We start from the raw sequence: 12,817 nt of genomic DNA on the forward strand, positions 1-12,817 counted from the left end.
TAAACGCGACGGAGATGAAATACATGAGAAAAATAGCCGGAGTTACGAAGTTTGACAGATTCAGAAATGAAGATATAAGAAGAGAGTTGGAACAAGAACCGATAATTAGGAAGATCGAAAACAAACAATTAAGCTGGTTTGGACACATACAACGAATGGAGCAAAATAGACTTACAAAGAAGGTACATGAAGCCAAAATGGGAAACAAAAGAAAAAAGGGAAGGCCGAGGAAGACATGGATGGACCAGATCCAAGATATAGGTGAAAGGAGACACATCAGTATGAGGGATATGAAGAACCTGGCCACCAATAGAAGCAATTGGAAGAAGTGGATAAAAGGCGGAACCCGACATCCGACGCCCTGAAGGGCACTAAGGATTATGAGAAAGAAGAAGAAGAAGAATTTGAAAAAATTTATTGAAATAAAATAAAATTTTCGACTTTCTTCAATATTGGGTCCGCCATTTTGTAATTCAAAAAATAATGTTAGATTTAGACTCAGCGACCTTAAACTACCAAATTTGACAAACAATTTTGAGTTTTTATTGATATTTTCAATTTCTTTCCGCCATGTTGGATGCGCAAGAACGTCAGTTTTGATAAAAAATTTATTTTATTAATTAATAATTATAATTTTATTAATAAATAATTCTAATTTTCTTAAAAGAGCAACAGGCAAAGGGTGTGCCTAACACCCAAGAAACACGTAAACTATCTGGGAGTGACGTTGAACCAGAATGCAAAGTGGGACAAGCACGAGTGGAAAGTGACCCAGAAGGCTGCGAATAGTGCGTTGTGGAGGGTCATGCCCAACATTGGGGGACCCAAATCCGAAAGGAGGAGGACCTTACATGATTGTCTCTATCCGATACTAGTTTGGATTGGCCAGTAGAGATACCGGCCTACAGGAGTCTCATGACACTAATGGACAAAACGAGTCTGCTGCAAGTAGCAAGCGCCTACAGGATTTTTTTCGCGGCAGCCTTGTAGGCCATCACTATTTCTCTGCATGTGTTGGCTGTGGAAACAAAAGAGCTATGGGAGAAGATACCTAGAGCTTACTGTGCCTGAGAGCAGGAATGAAAGGGAACTGCCGAGAGCAGACAGGAAAGGAAAAGTTCAATTGAAAGATGACAAGAATAATGGAACGACACGGAGGATATGGCAGATTGGACAAAGATGCCAAAGTTAAGAGATTGGGTGGACTCTGGTCAGGGGCGACTGAGATTATTTCCTAAAGTAGGTGTTCACAGGACACAGGTTTTTAGGGCCTACTTCTCTAGGTTCGGAAAGGCTGTCACGGATGATGGCTATACTTAGAACACCCAACCACGATGTTAGAGGCAATAGATGTATAGTAAAACGGAACATAAAGGAAAGAGGGACATTTGTGCATTTTGTGGTAGTGAGAGAAATGATACGAAGGGATAGGAACGATGTATCGATATATTAAATATATCAATATATTTTAAAATTTTATCGATTATTTCATTCATAGGAGATTCTGACCAATAGAAAGCTACAAAAATCTAAATTAAATTGATAATTTTTGATAATTTCCTGTCGTCAAGTATATTACGTCAGATGCCCTTCGTTGCTACGAAAAAATACATTCAGTGACATTAATGACAATTAATGTTCTAAAAATTATAAAAGTGATGACTTTCAACCATAAAATATTTATAACAACTGTGTGTCTAATTATACTAATTTGTATTACGTAAATAAATTACAACAAAATTTTGGTTTTGAACAGTTTTATTCATGAAATAATCGCAACAAATTGCACTCGATCTCTAAAATTAATATAGAATTTTTGCCCTCGTGACACTTCTGACATAATTTCACTCGCCTTCGGCTCGTGAAATTAAAACTGTCAAAGTGTCACTCGGGAAAAATTCAATAATTTTAGAGCTCTTGTGCAATTACTACTGATTATTTCATTCATAGGAGATTCTGACCAATAGAAAGCTACAGCAAAGCAAATTAAGGTGATAATTTTTGATAATATCCCGTCGTCAAGTATATTACGTCAGATGCCCTTCGTTGCTACGAAAAAATACATTCAGTGACATTAATGACAATTAATGTTTTAAAAGTTATAAAAGTGATGACTTTCAACCGTAAAATATTTTATATCAACCCTGTGTTTAACAGTACTAATTTGTACTTACATTAATAAATTACAATAAAATTTTGGTTTTGAACAGTTTTATTCATGAAATAATCGCAACAAATTGCACTCGATCTCTAAAATTAATATAGAATTTTTGTCCTCGTGACACTTTGACATGTAAAATTTTTGACAAATTAAAACTGTCAAAGTGTCACTCGGGAAAAATTCAATAATTTTAGAGCTCTTGTGCAATTACTACTGATAATTTTATATCGATATTCAACTTTCGATATATAAAAAAAAAACTCGTACCTTCTTCACTATTTCTTGAAAGATTTATTAAGAGTACATGTTGAACAGCAGAGATTAACGTGTACATCCGTCTCGGACCGTTGGATTTTAACATCATCGGATTCTCGCCGATTTACGGAGAGGCGATGTGTGATTCCAGTAGATACTGTTAATAATTCTTATATCACAGGTCTTTATTCCAATATTTGCTAATATCTCTATCAGATTGTTGTAGTTTCACTGTGTCGAACGTTTTATGATAATCAACGAAGCATGAATATGTAGGTATATCGTTATTCACGTCTCTACATGGTTTAAATATCACTGGTATCCTAGATAGAGCCTCTCTCGTACCCACTGCACTCCGAAGATCAAATTGTATACAGCTAATTTTTTTAGTCGTACAATCTATAATATTCCTTTATTATCATATTTTTTTTATAAATAATTAAATAATAAAATAATTTTGTAGGAACACAAATGATATGAATAAAATCAGGAAAATGACAGGCATTTGTCCTCAGCATGATATTCTATTTGATAATCTAACTCCAAGAGAACATCTAGAATTCTTTGCTGAAATAAAGGGAATACCGAATATAAAAGCCGCTGTTAATAGGACGATAAGACAAATAGATTTAGTTGATAAAATTGACACCAAAAGTAAGGATTTAAGTGGAGGACAGAAACGAAAATTATCAGTTGGTATTGCTCTCATTGGTGACCCAAAGGTAAGATTATAAGTTTTAAGCATAAAAATGCCTTCACCCGGGAGCAGTCGCGCCGTTATAAAAAATCTAACAATTTATCCTTTTTCGTGACTTGATAACATAACTTAATAAAAAATTTTGCAACATAACTTTCCACTCTTAAGTGTCTCAAGGAAGATTGTAGTAATGCGTGGGATTTTTTTTATTTTTTTTTTAATTTTTGTTATATTTTTAGTTTTTTTTTGTGGAACTTATGGCTTTGGTGACAACCAATTAGCTTTAAAATTGTTAGACATAGATTCTTTTAACATAACAAGTAAATAAAAATATTATAAAATAGAAATTTATTTTAAATTCCTATTTAAATTCGTATTGTTAGATTTTTTTCCCTACGCGCGACTGCTTACGTGACAGAAGTGAGCGCGACTGCTCCCAAGTTAAATATCCCCATAAATATGTTAAATTATTAAATGATAAAAAAATATGTAGAAAATATGCACTGTTTTTATCATAGAGTGCGTTGGGATAAGTGTCTTTTGTAAAGTGTGCAAACATGGACTCTTAATAAACAGTGTCTGAATAGATTGGAAGCATTTAAAGTGTGTACATATGCAAGAGAATCTCCTGGACAGAGAGAATAACCAATGAAAAAGTACTAAGAAGAATAGAAAACAGCAGGGAGATACTGCATTCTAGTGAAATAAGAAAACTACAATATTTGGGTCATATAACAAGTGGTGACAGATATGAAGTCCTAAAATTAATAATGCACGGAAAGATTCAAGAAAGGCGCAGCATAGGTAGAAGAAAAATGTCCTGGCTGAGAAACCTCAGATTGGTTTGGATGCAGCTCAACTGAACTCTTTCGAGCTGTAGTACCAAAAGTTTGAATAGCAATGATGATTGCCAACCCTCGTCGCGGAGATGCCACGTAAAGAAGAAGTAATATTTCTTGTTTTTATTTCTTGTTTCTTCTCTTGTAATATGATTTGAACGCCATAGAAAAAATCTAATGAAGTTAAGTCAGGAGATCTTGGTGGCCACTCTATATGTCCCCGTCGGCCAATACATCTTTCCGGCAGCATAGTGGTGAGTAGCTTTGTATTGCTGAAATCGGACGTTTTGGTAGAACTCTTGCGGTATAATTTTAAAAGTCAATATAATACATAAATATCTATATTCAGAGTGAGTTTTATGTAAGGAAACACTCAATTATCTCGAAAACGGCTTGCACGATTTTTATAAATTTTGGTAGTTACGGGTTTTCTAATGCGGCCAATATTATAGTGCTAATTAAATTGTTGTCAGATCTTCCGTTTTTCTGGAAATCTAATGAACTTTCTTATTTCAAATGGAATACCCGGTATATTTTTTGCGCTTTGAAGTCCTTAACAAATACTGACTATTTTTCATGTTATATTCCCTATACCTAAATGCCACAATTTCGGAGTTATTGCCACATTTATTTAAAAAAAAAAAATTAAAACAAATTACAAAAATTAATTTTTTCGACCCAGGTAAACATTATTTTAGGTTGTTTGGATCATTGGGAACAAAAAAGATCTTTTGTATTTTTTCTCTAAAATTAATCGTTTCCGAGTTATAAACAATTTAAAACTGAAAAAAATCGAATAATGACGATTTTCAAGGTTCAAAAACACAAAAAAATATTATTTTTAAAACTGCGAAGTACCCAAATTCAAGTTTAAGCCTTATTTTATTAGTTAGGGATAAATAATTTGAGCTTGTTTCATTATAAAACTGTTGTTTTTTAGTTGCTAATGCTCGCTCGTCCTCTCATATGCACCTCATTAACAATTAAAAAGCAATGTTTTAGATTAAAACGAGCCAAAAAGTCTTATGGCAATCTATTAGACGAAGAGTTGAGCTTGAATTTATGTACTTCGTAATTTCAAAAATTATATTTTTTACTTGTGTTTCTGAACCTTAAAATTCGTCATTATTCGATTTTTTTTCAGTTTTGACTTGTTTATGGTACTCAAAAACGATTAATTTTAGGGAAAAACTACAAAAGACCTTTTTTGTTCCCAATGATCCAAAGAACGTAAAATAATGTCTACCTGGACAGAAAAAAAATATTTTTATAATTTGTTTAAACCTTCTTTTTTTAAATTCATGTAGCAATAACTCCGAAATTATGGCATTTAGGTTTAGGGAATATAACATGAAAAATAATCAGTATTTCTTAAGGACCTTAAAATGCAAAAAATATACAGGGTATTCTATTTGAAATAATAAAGTTCATTAGATTTCCAGAAAAACGGAAGATCTGATAACAATATAATTAGAACTATAATAGGCATTAGAAAACCCCTCCTACCAAAATCTATAAAAATCGTACAATCGGTTTTCGAGCTAATTGAGTATTTCCATACATAAAACTCACTCTGTATAAGTTTTAAAATATCGACAGAAGTGCCGTTACCATTTTTTGAGTTTCCAAAAAACAAACTATCCATCATTGCCAGAATGTCATTGTCATTTAGGCAATTAAAAAATTCCATTGTCATTTAAGCAATAAAAAATATTTCCAGAGTATCAGGTCAAATGGCATGCTATTCATCATCATCGTTTTTCGAATTTACAACTCTTCGTGAGTCTTTGCCGCGTTTACTATTGTTTTCCATTGGTTCCGATCCTGTGCTAATATTTCCCATGGTCTCACTTCTATCTTTTCTAGGTCTTCTCTGACTGCACGTTTTCACCTTTTTCTAGGCCGTCCTGCCGGTCTTCTACCGTCTGGTCTTTCCCAAAACAGATTGCTAATCAGTCTGGTGTCATCACTCAGTACCACGTGGCCTGCAAATCTTAGCCTATTTGGGTTTTATGTATCTCACGATGTTTCCCTGTCCGAAGAGAGTCTCTAATTCAGTGTTGTATGTTCTCCTCCATTCATTTGTCACATTATCACTCCAAGGACCATATCGCCGGTTCGGAATAAGAATGACGTAACTGCAAATTTTGTCAATGGCAGCTATGTACGCCGTTGCTCCCGCTTGGCGGCGCTAGTGTAGTTGGGGGTCAACGTTTTGACAATTCGTGAAGTTTGTATATGGTGTTTTTGTTTACGATTTAATAAATAATAAATTATAGCAAAAAATACGGATCTTGGATTGTTTGTACGTTGAAAAACGAATTGAGAAGAAGGCGTGCGAGAGTTACTGGAAAAAAGGAAGCCCTTTAACAGCCTCCACTGTTTATATAGCCATATTTATTTCCTAACTGCCCTGTCCCAGTTTCTTAGTCTCTGGTTGCCACAAGATCAAATTTATATTTTTTGGCTTCGTTTACTAGATGCTTCAGTTTTCCTTTCTTGGATGATCCTCTTATATTCCACGTCGCTATTTTAGCTAGTTCTTTTTCTTTATTACCATTATCTCGTTTATTATTTTTCGATTCTCGTTTCCGTTTTCTTTGCCAGGTCATCATTGTTGGGTCTCCTAATACTGCATTCAATTCTGGTATTTTGCTGTTTTCCTCTATTCTTTCCAGCTGCTGCTTTTGTTTTTTCCATTTCCATAATTCATTGTTTATTGTCAGTGTTTGGTACCCTGTTTTTCTGCTATTTCCTTTGATTTTCTCTTCCTTAGCAATTCTTCTAATTTTGGCCATTATTTCCCTTTCCGCCCTTCGTCAGATCATCATTTATGTATATTCTTTCACTCAGTTGTTTGAGTTTCACCTTTTGCATTGCTTTGGTCTTTTCTGTCTTGCTATCCATCTCTACCAAATATATTTTGTCTCCCAGCTCTCTTGCTTCATTAACGTTTACTTTTACTCGCATTTCCTTTTCTATGAATTTTTCTACCTCATTTCCTAGCAAGAGTGGTTGATCGGTGTCAATCTGTAGTCCTTGAATCACAATATTTTTCCTTCTTCCCTCTTTTTCTAATTATTGTATTCTTTCGTTGGAGATCTTTAATTCATTTCGTAATTGGTTAATATCTTGAAGCGCCTCATAATTAGTAAGTTTCAGTTCTTCCATTTTCTTTCGATATTATTTTTGCTGGAATGCGAGAATTACTGGAAAAAAGGAAGCCCCTATCGAAGGGTAAGCTATATTAATCATCGTCTTAATATTTTATTTCTATAGCTCAGACAAAAATAAAAATATTTATGTTGATCTGAGTTTTATATAGTGAAGTGTTCGATTTTTTACAGTCGAATCCAGGGGCAATAAGTATAATCTGTTTCAACAAAATATCTATTGCAGATACGTGCATTTATTGTCGGCAGATATTTATCCCGTCTTCTTGCTACCATCCACTTTTTTCTTATCAGAATATTTTTGGGAAACCTGTATCCTGATGTTCTCGATACGCTCAAATAAGGCACAGCACAACATTGAGGCATTTTATTGCCTCAAATTAAATCAAATACTCAAATTAAAACATTGATTTGAATAGTTGACGTAAGTTGACGTGACCTCTAACTACACAAGCGCCACCTACGTTGAGCTTTCCAGATTAGCTGCCATTCCTGTTTATTGCGTAATTATTTTCTAAAATACTGTGTACAGATGATACAAAAGCGACAGAACTGTAACTATGTGCTGAGCCACTACAGGGTAGATAGGGTTGAAAATGGGGGGATTAAATTAAGATAATTAAATTCGAAATAGTATGGATGAAAGTAGAAGTCATACTTATTTATTCACTATTTTAAATACCTATTTAAAAAATTTTAGATGAAGAATGACACAACTGTAGATAGGGTTGAAAATGGGGGGATAAATTAAGATAATGAAATTTAAACCAATAGGGATAAAAGTAAAAGCCATCATTGTAAGAATACACGCCATATCGATGCTCCTGGACGGTTACTCTTCATTTAATCCATATTTTATTTAAAAATCGTTTTCTTGCTCTGCTGAGAAATTTGGCTTTTTGTAGTTACGTCATTCTTATTCCGGACCGGCGATATATAACTCGTAGGATTTTGCGTTCCCATACTAAGAGTTTATTAATTTCTTTCTTTCTCAATGTCCATGTTTCACTTCCGTATGTCACTGCTGGTCGTATTATGGTTTTGTACATTTGGATTTTGGCACGTTTTGAGAGAAGCTTTGACCTCATTAGATGTTGAACGGCAAAGAAAGATTTATTCCCCGCCAGTAGTCGTATTTCAACCTCCCGTTCTTTTGTGTTGCCACTGGTAATTGTTGTTCCTAGGTACTTGAATTCTTTGACCATCTCAAAATTATTACAGTTTTTGGTAATGTTTTGTTTTATCAGCTGTCGTTCATTTCCTGGCACGACCATGCATTTAGTTTTTTCTTTGTTTATTTTCAGGCCGACGTTTAGTGTTCTTCAAAGTTCGAGACTATATCCTTAACTTCCAGTGTTGTCTGTGCTACTGCATCTACGTCATCTGCAAATGTGAGAACAATCTTTGCTCCTGTAGCAGTTATGTCTGGTTTGACTGTGGTATATATTTTTCGCATTGCATATTCCAATGCTAGACTAAATAGTAATGGGGACAGCGAGTCTCCCTGTCTAAGTTCGGTGTTTGCCTGATAGTTGGCATACTATTGAAGTCTATTGCTATATGAAATATTGATGTGAGGGCTTTTACAAGTATCAACATACTGCTCCTGGAAGGTGCATTAATATTCATCGGCAAAATGCCGTTTAATTTAATACTTTTAAGTATGTAACCGTAAAGGGGATGAACTATTTCTCATGTTCGTTGATCTGAAGGCGGCATTTGATACGATAAACAGAGAAATAATGTGGAAAATATTGGAAAGTTATAATATATAAAAAAAATATGTTAAAGTCATAAAATCTATATATATTTATATATATATATATATATATATATATATATATATATATATATATATATATATATATATATATATATATATATATATATATATATATAGTGGCTTGAATATATATATATATATATATATATATATATATATATATATATACAAGAATAAAAAACCGCTAAACGCCGTAAAAATGAGTGGCGCATAAAATATTCCAGCTACAAAAGATCTGATATGAATGTTACGTGGCGCGAAGATGGATTTTCATTTGATGCAAAACAAAATTCTAGTTTTATTTTAAAAGATTTTTCCATAATATTTGCTAAATTTGAAGTAAACGCGCCACAAAAGAGTAACTTTGATATAGTTTGAATTTTGAAACTCTTTTGTGGCGCGTTTACTTCAAATTTAGCAAATATTATGGAAAAATATTTTAAAATAAAACTAGAATTTTGTTTTGCATCAAATGAAAATCCATCTTCGCGCCACGTAACATTCATATCAGATCTTTTGTAGCTGGAATATTTTATGCGCCACTCATTTTTACGGCGTTTAGCGGTTTTTTATTCTTGTATCAGGAATTTTTTAAAGTTATTTATAAATTAAATGTATGAAGTTGAATGCAATGTTCCTCTATTACACATCAAGCTTTATAAATGGTCACCTTTGTCGCATTATCTCCCAAATGATCTAGTGTCCATCGAATGTACACTAGATTTTTTTCTATTCGAAATAGATTGAAAAAAAAAATATGAATGGGTGAGTCTTTTTCTGAACTTGAAGATTGAATATTTTGTGTATATAATAGCGTCGCATGTTGGCTGGTGTATTTCTGCGCCACTGGCGAGAACTGCCGTTATCTGGTAATATTTTCGATATAAAACTAACAGCTTCGATAACTAATAAATCGAAAACTATTAATTTTATCAAAAAAATGTATAACGAACATTTGTTGCTTATAATTAATATTTTTACCAGCATTTGCGGGCAAAATAAAAAAAAAAATTTCCACCCTCGAGATGAGGTGGCAACCACCCCATGGTAAAAGCTTCTTTCGGCATCATATAGATTTTGATCCTTGGACTATCCAATACTTATTGTCAAATTTTCAAGCAAATCTATCCATTCTGTAAAAATTGCGAAGTGAAAAATTTCAGTTCCTGGACTAATTATACTTTGGGAGCTCTATAACTTCTGAACGGCTTACCTGATGTTGATCACTAAACATGAATTTGAAACGTATTGACAAGTAGTATATGATGCATCCAAGATCGAGTATGATAACTGAACGTATTACAGGAATTATTGAGCTTGAAAAACCGTTTTTCCCATAAGAAATAGATTTGATCATACTTATGAAGCCTATAACTTAAAAATTCGAATTTTTCCAGATATAACGTATACACCGTTAGACGCGTTCTGAGTCCTTCTACAAACGCTCAGTTATTGGCGCAATTCGTAGGTTGAAATTTTGAGTAATTGTCGAAAAACCAAAATTGACAAAGTTTAATTTTTCAGTTTTTTGGCTATGGTAAGCAGTGTGTATGTCTCAGCTTGATCTATTAGGCCCCATTTGAAAGCTTAACTCAACCCTATTGATTTGGTGTATTTGCGGTTTTCCTGTCTTTCCTTAAACCTAAGATATATATGCCCAAAAAATATGCTATTTTGTATCTACCTAGCCCTCTAGCTGACTTACGGGTAGTCAGAAGTCAAAAATTAGACCGGTTCTGAATCGGCCCTCACACCCTCTTGAAACACAGAAAAAAAAATTCAGATCGGTTTAACTTTTCCACACACATACATACATACATACATACATACATACATATCCACAAACATTTTCCATTTTTTAAATAAAAATTGAGTCATATTTCTGAGCTCGATAACTTTTGAATGGTATATCCGATTTTCAAAATTAAACATGCGTTAGAAAGGTAATGATCTATGCTATCAGAAGCCGCAAAGATCAGACTTAAATTTTTGAAATTTTTGGGAGTTTTGGGGACGAGAACGAAAAACTGGCTTTAAATGCGAAGGGCCGTAAAATCCACACCCTTGGACCAAAATGGAGAAGTAACATATGGATGGACGAGTCTTTTCCTAAACTTTAAGATGGGATTTGGCCCAATTTTCAATTCAGTCAGGTTTAGAAAATCGAAAATTTCGTGTATATATAGTGTCGCATGTAGGGGTGTTGTGCGCCACTGGTGAGAACTACCGTTCTCTGTGGATATATATATATATATATATATATATATATATATATAAGAAATACTGGATATTAGTGACTGTCAATATCAACAAACAAGTGGTTTATTAGGGTTGCAGTCAGAAGTTTGGCCAGGATATCAAAGAAACACTCTTTTGACTTTTTGTCTAGCTTTCGGGGTTGTTTGACCCCTTTATCAAGACTCTGTAATATAAAACAAAAATGTAAGTATTTTAAAATATTACATTGTTTTAGTAAACCTACTAGTCGTTGAGATTATTAAAGAGAAGCTTGATGATGCTCAACATTTCAAATTAACACAAATATTGAAAACAGAAAACAAAGGACACAATACATTTTAAAATTTTTTTGAATAATTAGCAGAAATACAATAATTATTCTGTCATGTTAACCTACTGATAATGTAAGTCAAAAACTCTGACACATAGAGAACAGAAAGAAGAAACAATCAAATTAAAAAGTATCAAATAAAAAAGTAATTAAGTGTTATGATTATTGTGGTTCTTTTTAAAACATCAGAGGCCCATACAAGGTGTGTTCAAATTCACTAACTGTACTTAAGAGTATGCAACTCATTATACGTCCATGTGTGTTTTGTAAAACAATGTGTGTTTTTGATATCCTGGCCAAACTTCTGACTGCAACCCTAATAAACCACTTGTTTGTTGTATATATATATATATATATATATATATATATATATATATATATATATATATATATATATATATATATGGAAGTAAAAGGCCAAGTACAAATAAATGGAGAAAGATCAGGCACTTTTAAAAATGGGATAAGGGAATTAAACAAGGAGGTGGACTAAGCCCCCTCTTGTGTATAATAGTCATGGATACTTTAATCAAAAGTACCAAAGATCAAACAAGAAACCTTTAATATATACATAGTAGGATATAAAAACTTAAATGCAATAAAGATCAACTCCCTTCTATACGCCGATGATATAGTTTTAATCACAGACACAGTAGAGAAAATTCAGAAACTAATAACAAAGAGAGATACAGAATTTAAAAATGGAAATGAATCTCAACAAAACAAAACTTATGATAATAAATGAAGATGAGAAAAAAGAAAGGAATACTAATATAATAGTAAGGGAACAAGTAATAGAACACGTATCTACTTTTGAATATTTGGGTAATATAATAACAGATGATGGGAAAACACACTTGGTAATAAGTAATAACTGAAGAAGGCAACTAACGTGTATTACTCTTTAAATAATACAATTTTTGGAAAGTCAGAAATTAACAACAAAACTAAACTCAGAGTATATAACAGCATAGTAAATCCGATAATGACATATGGGGCGGAAACATGGAATGTGCAAAAGAAACATGAATCAATGATAAACGCGACCGAGATAAAACACATGAGAAGAATAACTGGAGTTACGAAGTTTGATAGATTCAGAAATGAGGATATAAGAAGAGAGCTGGAACAAGAACCGATAATGAGGAAGATCGAAAAAAAAACAATTAAGCTGGTTTGGACACATACAACGAATGGAGCAAAAAAGACTTACAAAGAAGGTACATGAAGCCAAAATGGGAAACAAAAGAAAAAAGGGAAGGCCGAGAAAGACATGGATGGACCAGATCCAGGATATAGGTGAAAGGAGACACATGAGTATGAATGAGGAATATGAAGAA

At 33.1% G+C, this 12,817-nt stretch overlaps 1 protein-coding gene across 1 annotated transcript in view; it reads left to right on the forward strand.

The window, feature by feature from the left end:
- Nucleotides 1-12,817, forward strand: part of LOC114338609 (phospholipid-transporting ATPase ABCA3-like) — a 351,819-nt gene that overhangs the window by 171,506 nt on the left and 167,496 nt on the right. Inside the window, exon 13 of the mRNA XM_050645554.1 lies at nucleotides 2,880-3,138. Within this exon, the coding sequence (XP_050501511.1) occupies nucleotides 2,880-3,138 (259 nt within the window). The remainder of the gene's footprint in view (nucleotides 1-2,879; nucleotides 3,139-12,817) is intronic.

This window comes from Diabrotica virgifera, chromosome 3 (genome assembly GCF_917563875.1).
Source record: "Diabrotica virgifera virgifera chromosome 3, PGI_DIABVI_V3a".
Lineage (NCBI taxonomy): Eukaryota > Metazoa > Arthropoda > Insecta > Coleoptera > Chrysomelidae > Diabrotica > Diabrotica virgifera.